We start from the raw sequence: 19966 nt of genomic DNA on the forward strand, positions 1-19966 counted from the left end.
GACAGCCCCTCTGATCTGAGTCACACAGAGAGCTTCCTGGGGGGGGCTCCAGCCAGAGCCCATGGGCAGTCTGGTGGCTAGATGCAGGCTGCAGAGTGTTTCCTTAACACACAAATCCATTGTGTCCTGATGACTCCTCCCAAACCCAGGAAAAGAGGGCTGGGAATTCCACCGTGGCCACCGGGGATGAAGTGACACGTGCCGTGCTATTTGCTCAACATTTCTGAACGTGATGTGCGACTGTAAAAATATCTTTAAAAGTACACAAAACTCGGTCCTATATTCCCATTTCTCTTATTCTTTATGAATAAGAAAAGCACTTCCTGACTTCTTTAGACTTTATCTTTAAAACAGATTTATCTTCTGTTTTTCAACCAATATTTACTGAGAGGCCATAGGGAGCCAGAGAGCTGTACCTCTTTGTATCCTTACGGGATCCCTGTGAAGTCAGCACCATTATCGCCCCCACTTTATAGATGAAGAAACGAGGTACAGAAGATAAGTCATCCATGCAACTGCTCACCAGGGTGAGGGTCTCCTGCTCTGCAGAGAGTGGGTGGAAGAGCCCTCAGAAGCAAGAAGGCCGCTCTTCCTCAACTGGCAGATAATCGTAGCTACCCTCTGTCGACTGCACGATACGTGGTTAAAATAACCATTAGAAGTGGCACCAAATATTCCCATCTCCATTTGATAGGGAAGGAAACTGAGGCATGGAGAGGTAAAGAATTTTGGAGAAAAAAAACACAACTGAATTCTGACCCCAGTTGCCTAGCTGGTAGGTGTCCTTGCTCTGAGCCCCACTCCTGCCGATCTGACTCTCGGGTCCCTTCGGCAGCGTCTAGAGATGTCAAATGCCACATGTAAAGTGAGGACTGTCCCCAAATGGAAAAACTAAGAAAAATCTGGCATTGTGGCCATGCCGTCTTCCTACCCCTGAGACACCCAAGGCACTGACCGGTGGGTGGACACACACCATTTACATCATTGTGCTGTAAAATTACCAATTCTAGTCCCACAGGAAGTGCACGGGAGCTAGATTCTTGCTGGACGGAGGGACTGAAAAGTAAACCTCTCCAAGGCACATCTTCACTCTAGACAGAGATCGCAGTGAGCCCGTTCACTATTACAACAAGATTATTTAACTGCTCACCAAGACCAAGTCAGGGTGAAAGAGAAGGCTGTGTAAGGGGGAGGCCGCTTCAAAGACCAGCCCCTCATGTGATTTCTTCCTGTTCAGTGACTTTTTACTGGGGTGAGCAGCACTGGGCACGAGGCTGTGCCGGGAAGCTGAAGGCTGAGTCCGAAGGCTGTGCGGGTCCCGCCCAGGTCCGGGCAGAGTGGAGCCGCTCTTGCTGGTCATGGTACGTCTCTTCAGTCAGGTCGTGTCCCTCCCCACCCCTACTGGTTCTTTGGCCTGTGTAGCAGTTGCGGGGACACCTTTCTCCTGGGCACGGCCTGTTCTGACAGGTGGCTCTGCTGCCCCGGGCACAGGCATGCAGGGAGGATGTGACGATAACCTGATCCCCGAAGAAGTCTGCTGAGCTAGGAAGGACGCCACCTTCATTTTTACAAGTGTTTTACGAGGAGAAACAGACCTAGAAAGGACCTATCTCTAGCCTTACTCTGGCAAGGAGAGCGCCCCTCATCTACTCCTTTAATTTAGAATCGTTTTCATTCGTGTGGGAAGTGAAACTTCATTTTACTGTCCGGAAACGGTGAACGGTAGTTCCACTGATTCTGTACCTGGAACTTCTTTAGCATTGAACTGTTCTCTACTGAGTCCTCACAGAAAATGGGTCGTACTTTAAATGTACCTATTCCTTCCCGTTACCATTAGTCGTGTATGGTGATCTCTCCGCCACACGGCCCCCGTTCCTCAGATACAGAGGTGGGGGCGCTGCCGACAACGACAGGTACAGGATAGAAGTCGATAAACGGGAACCTCCTCCTTTCTGTATTAGCAACTAACAACGCAGTGGGGCGTGACATATATTATTCTGTCCTGAATTTCTGTTTAATTTCTCACATGTTTGTACCATGTTTCCGGTTAAGTAGGATGCCTCTGGTGGGAAGAGGCTCTGTCTTATTGGTCCAGTTGCAAGATCTGCCAGTGTGTTTCTTTGAGCTCTAGCGGCACCGGGGATAAGTAGAAATCCTCACGTAGGTAGAAAGGCAGTGTTCTTTTTCCTCTTGAGAGTTGGTATGATGCAGTGATGAACAACCTGGACTTGGGAGCCAGGCTGTTCAGGTTGGAATCTCAGTTTAGCAATTGACATGCTATGCGACCTTGGGCAAATGATTAAATCTCTCTCTGCTTGATTATTTTCTTCTCTAAAATAAAGGTAACAGTACCAACCTCAGAGGGTTTTTGAAAGGAAGAAATGACATAATATATGTAAAAATAAGCATGACTCTCCTTGGCACATAAATGCTTGCTACTTTTAGGATTGTTTACCCTATAATTCCAAGCACATAAACCACACAAATATTGAGTTGTTTATCTATGAACTAATTTTTTATCAATAGCAAAGTTTCCTGCTAATCACGTAAGCCCAAGTGTCCAGAGACTATAACCCAAAAAAGAGGTATCCTGACCTTTGGCAAACGCTCAGGGTCACCAGGGTGCCGAGGAATGACCTTCTGTAACCTCTGGAAACCATAATCGATGGTGGGTTCATTGAGCGCTGCAATGAAGAAGTCACACGATTAGAACAATTTCAGGAAATAAGAGAGACCATACACTGAGGGTATGGAAATAACTGGAAGTCCAAAGTTTAATTCGCACTTTTGAACTAGATCATGAGATGGTCAGATGCACAATCCCCTTGCTGCACATTCCCGCCATCTACTGGTGCTATGTACCGTGGTGCGCAGCGACTCGCTCAAAAGAACATTAAAGCAGGTCCCGGACTCTGTGCTTCTGGCCAAATTCTATATTCCTTACATAATCAAAAACAGAAAGTAAAACGGCATTCGATGTGAAGCTTTAGGATTCGCTAGTTAGAAGCTCAGGTCAAAACACTCAAGGGCTTGTCTGAGGGTGTCTGTAGATTCTAATCAGCAGGAGAATGACAAGTACTTGTGTGACTGAAAAATCTCTAGTAGACCTCAGCTGACTCACCGCAGCGCCTCTCTGGTATGGCCATCAAGCCCGCAAGAAGGTGGTGAGAGGCAGGGAGACGCGATCTTCTCGGCATAGAAAGTCAATGCTACCCTTGGATGGAGTGTGCAAGGTGATAGGTGTCGAAAATGCCCTTGATACAACATCCTCACATCTAAAATGACAGACTCATTTACCAACATCAATATTATTTCAGGAAAAAGACCAGCCTCTGTGGAGCACTAGCTTAGAGCAGCTGGGTCTCCAAGAAAAATTCTTAAAAAGACTGGAGGAAGAGCAAACCTGTAATAATACTTGAAGACAATGGGCCTAATTGTACCTATACTGTCTACACTCTCTTCAAAGCAGCCTTAAATTAAGTGTGATACAAAGTGGACTCTGGTCTATAAGTTTCAAAATTTCTTTCCAAGATATGAAATATCTTCAGCCTTCCTCATCTGACCAGGAAAAGATGGCAGCTCTGCCCTCTACCCACATCCCCCATATCCTTTAAGTAATAGGTGGGTGGGTGGGTGGGTGTTTTTCTTCTTTTCTTTTTTAGTGTAACTAACGTTTTCAACCACATATTTTCTCCCCTACCAAGTAAAAAGACAGTCTTTGTAGTTCTCACATTTAGCTATACATTAGAAAACAAGTTGCCACATGCTTTACTTAAAATGCATTTCCATTAACCTAAATTTTAAAAGTAAGATTCATACTACTACTAACTTTAAAAAACTGTATTAAATTCAAATAGGTCCCAAGGCTAATGGAAGCAATTTGTATACCAACCCAAACTGACTGGCCCACTTTTCAAAATACAGGTATGATAATCTTGTGGTTTTAAAAGGACATTTAAATTGAAAGACTGTGAATTTAGTACATAATTATACCAATAGAACCCTTTAACTTGTCAACTTGTAAATCTAAAAGGCTATCAATCATTTCTAAAGAGGAAATAAACCTTAAAATTCCTGATTGACAGTGCTTACTTTTTATGTAAGGGAGGAAAAAAAAAGGCAAAAAAAAAAAAAAAAAAGAGCTGTGTAAAGTGGCCAGAAATCCATTTACAAAAGTACATTGTTTTACATAGGTGAGTAAAAAGCCAATAATTACACTTCCAAAAGACACATAAATCAGAGTAAGTACTTTTTCCTCACTTGTATATTTTAAGTTGGAGTGAACTTCAGGTAACTTTTTATTGAAAAGATTTTTTCCCAAATGCAATGCTTATTGAAGTTGTTAATAGAGAAGCATTTTCATTTAAGACAATGTAATCATTTTTGCAAATATGAGATTTAGCCTTCTTCTCCCCCCTTCTCCCGCTTCCAAACAGTAAACTTTCAACCTGTCTCTTGTGGAAATTAACTAAAATTATACCCAGGTGTACCAAATCTCTCCATCTATACTAGCATATGAGTTAAGGCACAATATTTATTATTCCTCCCATTTTATGAATTACTTTCTAAACCCTTGAGAAGAATTCTTTTTTCAAATTAGACATGTAGAGAAAAAGCCATAGAACTCTTTATGCAGGGAAGCTGTTACTCGTAAAATCCACAGTACTTAATCAAGAAATGCATGAAAGGGACAAGAATAAGCACCTAGGTTTAAGTTATATATCACATCCATCCCCCACCCATAATACTAATTGCCATCAAAGATGTTTAACCATAAAAATAGCTTTAGACAATTAAATGTATCATTTTAATACCTGAAGACATAATTCAGCATCCTGAAAATTCTAATTCTTGGTTTTAGTTTTCAGTCTAAGTCACCAATAAAACTTGAATTGTTGACCTGTTCCCTCAGTTGTTTGATAATGAATTAATTCCTACTGTGTCAGGAAACCCGTGGTTGTTAAATGAATGACTGTCTGTTGTATGGGGGGAGGATGTGTTTCTCTGTCCATCCAGCCAACTCACGCAGAATGACCAACACTTAATATCTGCAATTAAAAGAACCAATTCAAATATCGTATGGAACTAATAGCTAAAGAGCTGAGGAGAAGTCATTCTGCTGCCACAAAGAGTAATTGAGTTAGATATATTAAAACCATTATTCAAAGGAAAATAAGCATCCACTCTACGGAAGTATACTTGGGGAGGGGAAATATTTCAGATAGTAAGACAAAGACTTTTAATTTATTTCCTATGCCTTTATGATTTGCTCTACACTCATACTTTTAAATATATTCACCTGCCCCTAATTCACATATTGAATAATACAATGGCATGGTCCAGTGCTGTAGACAAAGATAGCATAAAAAATATGCAATACAAAGCTCACTGTCTTAAATTCAAAGATGCCTGGGGCGCCTGGGTGGTGCAGTCGTTAAGCGTCTGCCTTCGGCTCAGGGCATGATCCTGGCGTTCCGGGATCGAGCCCCACATCAGGCTTCTCCACTAGGAGCCTGCTTCTTCCTCTCCTACTCCCCCTGCTTGTGTTCCCTCTCTCGCTGGCTGTCTCTCTCTGTCAAATAAATAAATAAAATCTTCAAAAAAAAAAAAAAAAAGATGCCTGATGATTTCTTTGATTGCTCTGACTAAAGGACAAAAACTGATTCCTGAGTGAGAGGGTCTCTCAGATAAAGATTATTACTTAAAAAAACAAAAAAACTCAAAAAACAAACAAAAAAACCCGAAAACAGATTAAATGTCTAGGGAGCGAGGGTTAAATCATGGCATACCCATGGAATGGAGTATGATGCAGTCCTCAAAAGCAATGCCAAAGGGGGGGGGAACTTACTGACATATACTATGTTGCTAGGTTAACAAGCAGGTTACAGGAGCATATGTAAACATGGTTACTTTTTAGAAAATGAACATACATAGAATAAAAAAGAAATGTCTGTGTATAAAATGCCTAACAGTAGTTATTTCTAAAAAAGTGGATCTTAAAGTGCTTTTCTTCCTTCTCTTTGTGCTGTGCATTCTCTGAGTTTTCCACAATGAACATATATTACTTTTATAATCGGAGAAAAAGGTTAAGAGCAAGAGATTGTTGCTGAGATGGAATTTGACCTCCTTGTATAAAGTAATGACATAAGAAACTATGCCTTAAAAGGGGTCTGTATACCCTTTAATAACCTTGCATAGGTTATTACAGACCATAAGAAAAATAAGTAGTATACTTTTGGCCAGTTGTATAAATATGTGACTATTCATAAACTCTCTGAAAATCAACAGAGAGGGTAACGAGGAGGAATCATAAAGAATGGTATATTTATTTCATCAGTGGGGGTCGTCGTACCTTAGGGACATACGTCTACTCTGCAAGAATGTAATATAAAGTTAATCCTTCAACAAAGTGACCTCATTGTATTCAAGCACAGGGCTCAGGGGGCACCAGTAGAAATGGGACTAATCAATTTTCCCCCCTAAAACTTGGGACAATTCCGAGAATCTAGTAGGGAAAGAAAAAAAAAACCTAATTGAGCATAATTAACCACAAATAAAGAAGCATGAGCATCTTAGGTCGAAAAAAGAAAAAAAAAAAAACAGATGAAGCTATAAACTGCAAAAGGAATATGCACGGATGAGAAAGCATTATGTGACCGCTTCCAAACACCTAGTCCTCAGCTTCTGGAAATGGCTGCGGGGCTGTCATCCTAAACCAGGCAGGGACAGCCACAGCGCAAGGGAAGCTCAGAGCTTTAGAAAAATCTGTAATCCCAAATTTAAAAAGGCCCAATTTTTTTTTTAAAGATTTTATTTATTTATTCGACAGAGATAGAGACAGCCAGCGAGAGAGGGAACACAAGCAGGGGGAGTGGGAGAGGAAGAAGCAGGCTCACAGCGGAGGAGCCTGATGTGGGGCTCGATCCCAGAACGCCGGGATCACGCCCTGAGCCGAAGGCAGACGCTTAACCGCTGTGCCACCCAGGCGCCCCTAAAAAGGCCCAATTTTTAAATCATCAGAATAGAATGGCAGCAATGTAGGCATTTGAAAAATTCCATAAGATAGTAAATTCTCCATCGATTCGATCATCAGTTTTAGTGCTTACCGTGTGTCCAGACGGCATTTGTAGGAATTAACTACTTTGTGTCGCAACACCAAAAGCCTCGGAAAAGAAACTTCCTGAAAGGTACATGGACTCCAACCCCAGAAGGGGGATGAACTACCCTGTAGAGTCGGAATGCAGCTTCCCTCCATTCAGAAATGCCTACTCTTGCCTTCCTAAGGCTCAGATGATGGGTCACCACCTCTTCTCCCGTTTTGTATGAAGGCGTCAGGGTCACACTACACTTCATAAGACACATGGATTTAAGGGCAATCAGAGTATTGAGGACCCTCAGACATTTGAATTCAAGATGTTTTCCACTGTCCTGTTTAAACTTGGAGATACATACATGTTGGCTCCATGAGCTCAGGAGGACCCTGTGGAGCTGTGCCCATATGCTACAGTAAGTCTGGAACATTCCTACAAATGCACAGAAAGCAAGAGCCAATGCTTCTGCTCAGGAAAGCAAGCACAGGGCAGATGTGTGAGCTGAGATTTTAGAAGCGTCCTCTCGCTCACAGCTATGGTGTGTTACTGGGGAGTGGAAGCTGGTACAAAGCATGGGATATATGCATGGGGTTGGCATTTCAGGGGCATCAAAGTCACCACTTTTCAAAGAGTAAAAATTAATTAAATGGTTTAAAAAATCAGAGGTGCCTGGGTGGCCTGGGTGGCTCAGTCGGTTAAGCATCCAACCCTTGATTTCAGCTTAGGTCATGATCTCAGGACCCTGAGACTGAGCCCCACATTGGGCTTTACACTCAGCCAGGTGTCTGCTTAAGATAGTCTCTGTCCCTCTCCCTCCGTCCCTCTCCCCCCCCGCCCTTCTCCACGCCCTTCCATGCATGCTTGATCATGCACTCTCTCTCTCAAATAAATAAATAAATCTTTTAAAAAATCAAACCCTTTCATCCATCCTTGTGTTGGAACTACTTATCAATGGCTTTGGGTACTTCCCCAATCTCACAATCTGAGACTCCCCTAAAGGAAACCAGTAACTTTCTTTGCAGAATCAATCTAGGCAGAGCCCTTCTGTGGGCTTCAACTGAGGTCCTGGTCAAGACAGAACAGCTCTGGTTATATAAAACTATTGTTTACAGTGTCCAAATGTTCATGCGGCATGAAATGTTACATGCAAAGAACATTTAAAATAATGCAACTCGATTTTATGCACTAATACTAATGACAAGATTACAAAACCCACTCAAAACATCTGGTAATGAGTAAATCCTAACTAAATATATATATGCCGTTTGTGGCCTTTTCATGCCTTTAGTCTTTTTTTTTTTTTTAATCCACTTCACAAACACACCAAATAAGGAAATTCTCTTTAAGGGGATTTATTTGCAAATGAAAATCATGTAATCAAGAAGGATGCATTGTCAGTTCTGAACATCGATTTTTCTCTTTTCAGAGTTTCTTTTTAGAGAAATCACTCCTCCGTCCTCCTTAACTTCTCGAATAAGTATTCCTGGAAACAATGAAAATGAGGGGCTAGAGAGCTGTGTTCCCAAACAGCAGAGGAAAGGCACTTTCGGTGCCGTTCCAATGTCAGTGTGCAGAGCCCCCTGCTTTTATAACCCAGCAACTCACTGCAGCGCTTTAACATATTTCTGGGGTTTTAATTTCCTTTTTTTAATGGTTGTGTGACATGATGTCATTTTGACTGGAAATAAAAAGAAATGCAGATATTAGGAAGGTAATATTTATATTCTATTGCCATTTAATGTCCAAACAAATATCTAGACTCTATGCCAAGTAATAAATAAAACCTCATAGCAGAGGCAATGATAAAACCAGCACCTGGGTCTCCCAGCTTCCCTGGTGACTACTCTGTATTTGAACTAAAGGAGTAACAGCAGAGCATTTCCCTTCAAGGCAGATCCATTCTGGGCATGAGAGTTATTACATATGTGTTAGGCGAGCCTTTTTGTTCCATAATGGCCCCATTTTTCCCTCAGTCACTAAATTAACAACCAGAGGTAAACAATAAAACAGCAAGTTATCTTCACAAACCTATCTTTAAGACTGGCTTTAAAATATATAAACCGAAAAATCAACCACAGATCTAAACAAGAGTCAGAAATATGGTTAATGAAGAAATTTGTTGCATTTCTAGCCACTTGGATATTTCATTATCTTCCTAGATGTCTAGTGCGTGAACGGTATTCTGGTCGTCTCTTGGGCGAAGGGGACGCACTCCCTGAGAACCCTAAAGCCAAATCCCTTGCAGGCGGAGCCCTGCTTCCAACGTGGAATGCTTGTCCAGCCCAGTGTCCTGCCTCAGGAGCCAGGAGGCTCAGGAGAGGTTTGGGAAGAAGGTGTTGGAATGGAGCGCACATGGGCAGAATTTACCAACATGGGACCCAAAGGAAAATTTCTAAACTGGATTAGGACGTGCCCTGACTTACTTGTAGCCTTCAAACTTTGGATGTGTGGCGACAACTTTGAGATTCGAAAATCAAGTGAAGGGATTACTACCTCTCTTTACTGAAGGGGCAATCAGACTAAGTCCTCTTTACAAGGAGTGGCACCGGGGGAACATGCAAGGTGCAGGCTGTTGGGAGAAAGTGAGCTAGAAAGATCAGAGCCCAGGATGTTGGAGTGCAGGGGCTCTTCGAGAAAGAGGTGGAAGACCCCAAGGACTGTCGGTTGGAATGCAAAGAAGCTGCGTATTTGGAAAGTAACAACTCTTCCAGAAAGCAAAAGCCATCAAGAGCAGGAAGAAAGAGTTAAGAGTGACTTGCTTTTGTTTTTTAAAATGGAAACAGCTTTACTGTTTCTCTAAATCTAAAGCAAATACATTCTTATTGTATAAAAAAATACAAAAGAAACACAAAGAAGAGAAAAAAGCCCCATGATATCCCTAATTCATATATAATCATTATTTATATTAGTATATATGCTTTCAGACATTTTCACAACACTGTTTTATACAAATAGAGGTTATATACATATTTATCTCTACCTCATTCTTTTTAAGGGTCATAACATATTGCATTATATAGATGGCCATAGTTTCTGTAACAAATCCCCTATTAATGGGGATGTATGCTTTCCCCCCCCCGCCAAATTTTCACTGATTTAAGAAGTGCTATAATGAACAACACTCGGGAGAAACCCTTGGATGAGAGAATATGCACATTTCAAGTCTTTTGATACATATACTTCCTAACTATCCTTTACCAAATGTGTACCAACGTACACTTTGACGGGTTACAACTAATTTTTAAGGTGTTTGCATCCCAAACCTCACGTATGCTCTAACTTATAAGGACCTCGGAGAATTTTTAATAGATGTTAACGATCATAATGATTACTTGCTGAGGTGTCATTTTAAACATACCCTGAGGTCATAGAAGACCCTCTTCCCCGTAATATCAAGCTCATTATCTCAGTGATTCCCTCAATATGACACACATGTCAAAAATCATTACGCCCAATTCTAAGGTGAGAAACTGAGGCACAGACAGTGCTGGCTGTATAAATCAGAACAAAAGCCTCACCGCTTTACTTACTCTTCCAGGACTACTTTATTTTAATACTGATGAATCCCAATTTGCAACATATTGACAAGTTCTGCTCACACATCGATTAAATGGCTTTTTTTTTCACTAAGTATCTGTGAAACAGGCACCCGCCCTAAGGAAGAATCCTGGTGCCCAGACTCCTGAGTTCGTGCAGGTGAACAAGTCACTCAGCCTGACTTCTTTGCTTAAAGCTCACCGTCAATAAACACAAACCTTTGGAGGGGAGGCTGCCCTGGTATTTTAAACTTTCCCCACAAATGATCAAGAAACCGTGTTTTCTGTCAGGTTTGAGCTGGGCTCTCAAAGGTTGACTTGCCTTTTGGGGAAAAGAGAACACAGAACCCTGCTGAGCTACATGAAGCCCACTTATTTCCATCACAACCAGTTGGTATTTTCTAGACGATCCTTGGTGAGAAGTCACCAGCAGAAGTGGAACATCTATCTCTTCATAACCAGACCCCTTGCTTGCCCTGGAGGGTCACGCTCTGTCTAAAACGGGAAGTAGGTGAACGTACGATAATTAGGGAAACGGTACTGCTCTCTAATTGTAATAAAGTTGATGAGAAAAGTTGCCCCTGTTATTGCATATGACGTGCTCTGAACAGCTTGGCCTTTCAGGAGCCTTAATTTAGATTTCCAAATTTGATACACGTTTAAAAGTAAAATTAAATCCCTCAAGCAAACAGAAGCTTAAAGATCTTCATGATTTTTTTTTCCTGGCCTTTCAATCTTTTTCACTTTAGAATTTTTTTTTTTTAAATTGGATCATTTATGATGAGGTCCCAATGCCAGATTTGCTCATTTGAACTAGAAGAGAAGGATGATTTTCACTGTGTAATGGATGACGGTGTTTAAGTATTGAAAGCCAACACAGTCTGTCTTTCTTAGCATTTGAGGATAAATCCATAATTTTCTTCCCGACTGGCATATCTTCTGATATAACAAGAGTAATATTCCTTCTATAATTATTCTTCAGATTTCTGCCCAAAGAGTTTTGACAATAACTGTTATCAAGGGGGTAAAATCACCCAGCCTGTCTGATAAACATGTTTCTTTGCGTTCCCACCCCAGCGAGTGCTTGACACCGTACTTTTATCATCCAGTGTGTGTTCAGAATGAGCTTAGAACAGCAATTGCCGGGAATAGGCAGGCGATAAACCGCATTGATTTAACACATCTTGTTTTCAATCATGCTTGGATTTTCTGAGCACGCATTTTTCCTGTACTCTGGCTTGTAGCTTTTATCTGACGAGCTGATCCCTTTTCACTGGAAAATGAAAAGGTCGCACAATAAGACACGGTTTACTGGAACTTGAACACGCACCAGGGAAAGTATTTTAGATAAATACTGTCAGACATAGTGGAGCTGAATTTCAACAACACAATTGCTAAACAACAATACTTATTACTCTCCTAGAACAAGCTACCAGTAACTTAAGGCTCTCAGCAGGGAACAGCACCAAGTCCAGACTCGAAAGCTAAGAAACCCTTCGCTGAGCTCCACGCTAACCAAGCACAAAGTTCTGGGCTGAGGTCCTACTTGCAATTGTTAATATCACGGTTTTATGAGACAACTCGAAAAACTACTCCCACTGTTCACAGAGCTGTTTCCTCTAAACCAGTGGACAGGTTTCAGAAGAGCAGGATAATGAAGTTGTTATTGCAGGGCTCTGTAGACAGATTGAGAGGGGGAAAAAGTCCCAAGGAAAGTGAAATAAAAGTGACTCCAAATAATCCATTAATTCCACTAATAAGCCAGGAAAGTACTTGTGACTGGGATTAGGGATTAGAGGATTAGCTGATTATTTGGTAATATTTTAATAAGCCAAAGAGCACTCATAGCAAGTATGTTATGTAGAGAGCTACAATGGCTTTGCAGATAAGCCTAGACATGATTATCAGCCAAACTCCAACTAAATGGCACCTTGATATAAAATAAATGAAGTCGGCCTTTTTCAGTATTGACCCAACCTACATGATTATTAGTGCTGTGTATCATTAGCTTTAGACTCAGCCAGAAACTCTCCTCTACCTGAACGGGAGTCAGAACCCTTTTCTTTTTAGCCTTACCACACATTCTCATAGTATCTTTATTCATTATCTACTCCAAAGCTTCTCAAATTTTCTCCGTTCACAGTACCTTGGGCAGCTCAGCAATCTTTTCACAGTGCCTCTAAGTAAAAAGAAATACCCATCAGCTCTGTTTATTAACTACTTAGGTCCAAACAGCCTAATATTTGTATCCTAATAACATAGCAGTTATTTGAAAAAAAAATACAAAGAAGCTGGGAGAAAAAAATAATATAGTAGCATTTTTCTTTTCTAAATAATTGTGATTATTTTCTAATGGGGTATGTGTGCTCCTGTTGAGCACTGCATAACTTTTCAAATCTTGGAATAAGATAGGCTATCACTGCCCTCTTTTCTCTTCTGCATTAATTTTTATGTGAGACTTCCTTCTGATCACAGTAATTGCTGATAACTCAGCTTTGTAAAGCTACGACACCATCAAAAAGAATGAAGTGAGATCTAATGTTAAGATATGCACTACCTTGAACTAGTAATTTGTGTGGTATCCAACAGACTTTGTGTTACCTGTTTCTCTCAAATTTAAAATATCCCGTGGCACCCCTGTAATGCTAAGATACAAGGATCAATTGTATTCATCTATGTGTGTCTTTTCTTCTAGTAATAATTATTATAACAGCAACATCAGCTAAACACTTAAAAATTTACTATATACCAAGCACTTTCCATGGATTAACCTATCTAATCTTTATCACAACCCTGAAGCGAATAACTCCCATTATTCTCATTGCACAGAGAAGGAAACTGAGACTCACAGGAGTTAAGGATCTTGCCCAAGTCCACAGAACTGAGGAATGAAAAACCAGGGATTCAAAACCAGGCAGTCTGGCTCCAAAGCCCTGCTCTTAACCTCTTTGCTAGATTAGACAAGTCAGGACAACCAAGAAGCCTCCAGAACAGACCTTTAATAATTTTGGCCTCCAGGACTTCTCCTATGCTTTCCTTACTCCCCGTATCCCTTCCTATCTGCAATGTGTTCTAGTCCTTTCCTTTATCTTAACATGTATCCCTTAGAAACCTTTGTCACCTACTCCGGACTTCATTTGACTGCCATTTCTCTAACAGCACACTCCTTTTCCCTTTGCTCCAATCCTTTTGAAGTGAATACAGCTAGATTTGCATCCAGACTACCTCACTGACCAGTGATGTGCCCTTTGGAAAAGCCACTTTCTGTCCTTAAGTCTTCCTTATCTATAAAGGGAAGATTTGATGTGGTGCTATCTGTACAGTGCTTAGCACATAGTAGTCAACAGGCAGTTATTATTACTATTATTAGACTACCTGACATGTGTTAGAAATAGGGGCAGATGTGGGGAACACAGGATTAATTATGTATTTATTTATGGACTATTTATGTATTCCCCACTCTCGAGGAACTCCAGAATCTAGAGGGGGCAGAAAGACACAAACAGATTTCAAAAACAATGCAATAAATACGATGCAGTATTCTAGGAGAACATCAAGTATGTTTCGCTTGTCCCTGGGGTTCAGCCTTTCTTCCCCCACTTACACTAATTTGAAATTAGAGTTCAAAGAATTCCACCACCTCTAATTCTCAGATATTACTCTAAAATGGAGTTCTACCTGGAGTAGGACACAATTGTTTTAAAACAACATAAATCCTGTGACCAGATGGGAACAAAGAAAAAGGTAGGAAACACCTAATTAAGATGGAATTCTTTCCCAGACTTGGGATATTTTATATTGCTTAATTCAATAAAATTGGATTCTTGCTGTATATAAGTTTGTATGATTAAGAAGATAAAAAGAAAGAGAATTACAGCCCAGGTCCAATTTCATGTGCATGCCCAGCTAGGGATGATTCGGTTGGAAAAACTCTTCTAGGCAACAAGATGTACCCTTGGGGAGTGCATAATCCAGTGGGGAACCAGGCCTGTACGTAATCAGCACAGAAGAAGGAAAAAAATAATTCTGTGTAGTGGAGTCAGGGGTACATTTACCAAAGAAGTCATATTTGAGCCAGATGCATATGGATAAATAGAATATTTCTACAAAAAAGGGTGGGAAAAGCATTCCAGGCAAAAGGAACAATGTGAGCAAAGGCACAGAGCTATAAAAGGACATGATGTGTTCTCATAAGGTTGGATAATACGGTTTGGGGAGAGCACAGCTTATACACTGGAAGTAGAGTACGGAAGAGTAACCAGGAGTAAAGTATTGGCCTTGAGTGCCATCGAAAACTTTAGCTTGGTAGGCAACGAGGAGCTATTTCAGGTTTTCCATACCATAAGAGTAACACAATTGAATCTGTATTTCAAAGACATAACCATATGAGTCCAATGAAAAATGGATTTTAAAGTCAGTACTTTTGTAATAATCCAAATGGAAAATGAGTGACCACCTCATGATGATGTGGTCATGGAGATAAGGTAGATTTCAGAGGTATTTGAGAATAGAATGCGCATGACTTCAGTAACATATTAGGTGTGAGGGATAAGAAAGGATGGAGAATGACTGACATTTCTAATTTATCTGAGTGGCTAGAGTAGCCACTCCACAACATAAAGAATGCAAGCAGAAAATTCCATTTGGAAGGAAAAAATCATGAGTTCAATTTCAAACATGCTTTTTAGGTGCCAATAGAACATCCATGTAAAAATCTTTAGTAAACAGTTGGAAACAAAGGACTAAAACTCGGGTAAAAGATCGAGGATGGAGTTGATGTTATAGGTAATGTCAAGATAGAGATAACAGCTGAAACTACAGGTGTGAGAATAAAACCAGGGACAGACAGTGCTGCGGTAAACACCAACAGTTAAGGAATAGTTAGAAAAAGATTCAGAGGCAGAAGGACGAAGGCAGGTCAACACAGTAGAAGGAAAACCAGGAGAGAATAATGGAACTGAAATCAAATGTGGGGCTTAAAGTGAAAGGGTTGTCCACACCGTCTAGTATGGCTGGGTAATCAACCAGGAGCGGTCTGAGGAGAAGCTGTCAAAGTAGACCGTTCAAGATGATTAGTGCAGGTGGCAAACACAACTTCAGGAGACTCGTGGATGCCTTAATCCAGAGGCTCTAGTTTTCTCAACAACCCCCAAAGATCAGGGCACACAAAGAGAGTAAGGGTTGTTGATAAACCTATTTTCCTGACTGAAGCTTGGCTAATCAAGAGAGGCAGAAGAGAGAGTAGAGGACACTCAATTCCAGATTGGAGTCAGCTCAGGCCTAAGAATAGTGTAGAATTCCAGGTGCCCTGAGGCAAATTTATGATGCCAAATTCACCTTCAGATATGATCAATTTCTGTTGGGGGGGGTGAGGATGAGCGGATTTCCATGGCTCTTTTTTTTTTTTTTCTGCCCCTGATTTTGACATCTGTCTTTTAAGAAGTGGATAGAACCAAGTTGGTCACTCACTGGTCACCCCAGCAGGTTCTACTGCTTCTAACCCACCTGAGATCTGGACTTGAGGGCCACAGAGGAATGGGCCTCCATGACCCAAATACTGACCAAATACATCTGTATATGTAACCAGAATTTAATCTTCCTTGGATGCTGGTGGTCTTCATATTGGTCCCTGATGACTTACAATCAATAGATGTTTAGTTAAGCAATTCGCTTGTTTTGGAGTAACAGTTATTGTGTGGGCAACGGGTATGTGGCCACTTCCGCAATAATCCCATGTCTCCTGATGGAGTGAACATTACAATCACACATTTGTTGCTATTAGCTCATGAGATGCTGGAAACCAATTTTGAAAAGCAAGTAATAAAGCACCACATAAAAAATAATGGTGTAATTACTTCTTGGTCAGGTTAAACCTACTGTGACGATAAAAACCGAAGGGAGCAGCAAGCATCATAAGTGGGTTTGCTGTAAATTTGACACTGGTTCTGACCTTCAGAAAGGAAAAGGCTTGAACCCACCCACCCAAGCCAGGTGCGCAGAAGACTATTTGTGTTGTATGTATATCTTTACTGAGTCTCTGTTTAAAAGCTTATGCTAACTCTTTTTTTTTTTTTAAGCCTATGTCAACTCTTAAGAGTTAAAGAGAATGGACCAGTCACCAAATTATTGACCCAAAGCCTTTCAGGTTCCTACTTGGATTTAGGCTCCAAAGAGAAGAGATCTAGAAACTAAGCATCAGAGAGCAATCACCATGCTGGTAGGATTTATTCTCTAAATATAAAAGAGAAAGAAGGAAGTGGGGGTCTAATTGGAACATGGACCACACTGTCTAGGAGGTAAAGGAAACATGGGCTATTGCTGATGGTCTATGGGCAAGCAGTCTGGTGGGCCGCTAACATAAACAGAAGAAACAAACCAGCCTCCACTTTTAGGCTGTGATCTTTTTCACTTCTCATCCCAAGTTCTTGCAGTCTTCCCTAATCCGCATGAAATACCAAGGTTATGTGGGTGTAAGGGGTGGGAGAGAGGCTGGCTTAGTCAAAGTTATGCCAAGAACTCTAAAGGATGGAATATGGCACAGTCTATATTTAAGGATATCATGATTGTTTCCATCAGTGAGCGTGGCTTTTGGTTATTTCCAGCTCTTGGGAAGACATTTAGTTAATATCTCTGCTTAGCCCTTCTAAGAGTTGCAAATGGTTCTCCTAAGATATGTGCATCATGAATAGACTTTATGACAGTATACTGTTGGGGAATAGCATTAGTCTGCTGGTAGAGCAATAGTGGATTAATTTTTTACTAATAGAAGTGACTTCAATAGGTTAAATTCTCAAGGACAGAAACCTGCATGGAAATATGCTATACACTGAGGAAAGGGAACAGCATTTAGGAGAGCAAATTGGCTGTGGGTGGAGAGGAAGAAGGACTAAGCCCAGAGACTAAATCTTCACTGAATTCAGAGACATCCCCCAAACGAGGCCTGGTGACCACATAAAGTAACAAGTCTATTTTTCCAAGTGGGCACAGGCCCGCACCAGGCCTGTCAGTCTTCAGAAGTGTCGTCGTGTGTTGCAAGGAGACACCATTCCTGCTCTGACTCCCCTGGACCTTCTTCTTCCTTCAAAGTGGAAGTAGAGACTGAAATTCTCCAAACTTAATCTCTCAATTCTCTCTAAATTGTTGGGTGTAATGGGGCCTCTTAAAATGAAAAATAACTGGGAACAAGGAAAAAGAAGCGACTTTCCTTCCATATTCTCTCTCTACAATCCATCTGCCCCTATTGGAGGCTGGCAAATTTAAAGGAAATGAAAATACATATTTAACTCCATCTGTGGAATTCACTTTGCCTGAGGCCACTGTGTCGGATATCATTGCGGGGTCTTTCAGAGGGTTGGGGCATAACTGCAGGGCCAGAGACTAAGCTTAATAAACCACTGACCTATTCCCAGATGGAAAATTTTTATGGTTACGTTGGGACAATAGGCTCTGTGACCCTTTAAGAACAAAATCAAATATACTGGATTGCATTTTTCAAAAGCCACTGAAACAACTTTTAGGTAAGAATACATTCCTTTAAGTCTCCTTTTTTACTCTAGAATTAACAACTTGATCTTGATACGGTAAGGAGAGGGGCACATCCGTTCAATCAACGTCAGAACATTAGTGCTGCAAAGATCCCTTCTTTTCCAGCAAATACAACCCAAGCTTGGAGACCCTAAGTGGCCAATGCAAGATCAAACAGCTAGTTAAGAGTTGAATCAGAATGAAAACTCAAATGTTGGAACACAATCCACCCTAGGTCCCCTGCATTGGTCCTCCACGTAAACTTGATTTAAAATAGAAAGTATCATTTATTGAGAAGGGGTACCTGGCATTCTACTTTTGTTAACTTATTTTTTTTTCTCCAACACCCCAAGAGGAAGATATTCCTATTTTACAGATGAGAAAACAGAGGCTGTTAATCTGGGGTGAGGGAAAAGAAGTGTGACTGAATCACACCTATGGAAAAGGACATCAAACCGGCCCTTCAGACAACAGCATCTTCATCACAAGATCGGCTCCTAGAACTGCTGTCCGTTTCAAACCCAAATGGCGCTGCCATTGTATCAAATGAACACTAACTACAAGGAAGACCAACGAAGGCTCCCAGGATCCTGAAAATATCATGGAGCAGGTCGACGAAGCGTCCACATTTTTTTTTAAACCATTACCAATCTCGCTTAGAGTCTGTTTTGCAAAAAAAACCCTGGGATTAAAGACAATGTGCTCTGACTTGACCTAAATTCTTGTAAAGAAAATGTGATCATAATTGCAGCCCACAGTAACTGGTGCACAACTGGCATGTACCAGAGACTGTGCTCAGCACTATAGAACAGATCATGAAGTCACAGACATCCCTACGAAGTCTGTATTGTTATCGTCACTGTTTTTACAGCTAAGGGAAGTCCCTGAGGACCAGGATTCATACTCAGGCCGTCTGTCTCCAGTGCCCACCCACTTACTCACTCTTTATTCCGGACTGTTCCTGCACAAGCATTTAACTAATAGGTTGGGAGAGATGATGTTCTATTTCCCTTCAGGGCGACATAAAAGAAAACAAACAATAAAAGATGCCTCCAGAAAAAAAAGCTATCCAGCTTAAACTTGAAAATACAAATACACATCCACATATCCTAGAGAGACTTGACTCCAGGAACACATAAGTTTAAAAAGGGAAATTTTCCAAACTGGTTCAAGCTTAAGCCCAAAACCATTTTCTGTGAGGTGTATGGTGGTGATTTCACCCATAAGAAAGATGAGAAATGACACACACTTCTCCATTATCACCTCCCAGCTTGTTTAATCTCACCTGACAAGTTTTTCTTAATCAAGTAACTTGAAAATTGTATGGAATCTGGAGGCAGCTCTAGGTAACACGGGTGGAATTCTGATATGCTTTCTTCATTAATTGCTCATACCCCAGAAATGAGAATAAAGCCTCTCTTCCTGGGGAGTCTTTTAACTGAAAAAAAAAAAAAACTTATCTTAATTGAATGCACACATCAGGTAACTATCTTCGGATTCACAAACCATTAATGCCCCATTTTCATAGAACGTCTTTCTCTTTCTGGTTTGTTGAAAGGCTGGCGTTCTCAGGGCTGTGCTTAGAGGACTGTGAGATTCAGCAGGAATGTGGAGGGGATGAGAGAAGAAGGGAGCACATTAAGCCCTCGTCTTCACAAGCAAACGAGCATTCTGGGGCTGAGCAGAGAGAACAGCAAGCAATGCTGTCCTTGCAGAACTGACATCCTCCCATCACTGCTCTGAGTCGACTGCAAGGGAATCACAAATAATGTCATTCTGCCCTCTGAATACCAGTTAAGCAGGCTTCAAATGTGC

General features: G+C 41.1%; 1 protein-coding gene across 14 annotated transcripts in view; it reads right to left on the reverse strand.

Moving 5' to 3' along the window:
* The window catches only part of EBF1 (EBF transcription factor 1), a 384748-nt gene that overhangs the window by 31741 nt on the left and 333041 nt on the right, over positions 1-19966 (reverse strand). For all 14 annotated transcript variants that reach the window (XR_007191188.2, XR_003319508.4, XM_048224418.2 and 11 more), the window contains exon 11: positions 2596-2684. Coding sequence is in view for 12 of the 14 variants with exons in the window: in XM_048224418.2 (XP_048080375.1) it covers positions 2596-2684 (89 nt within the window). In the remaining 2 variants the exon portion in view is untranslated. The remainder of the gene's footprint in view (positions 1-2595; positions 2685-19966) is intronic.

The sequence above is a fragment of the Ursus arctos genome, unplaced genomic scaffold (assembly GCF_023065955.2).
Source record: "Ursus arctos isolate Adak ecotype North America unplaced genomic scaffold, UrsArc2.0 scaffold_15, whole genome shotgun sequence".
NCBI lineage: Eukaryota > Metazoa > Chordata > Mammalia > Carnivora > Ursidae > Ursus > Ursus arctos.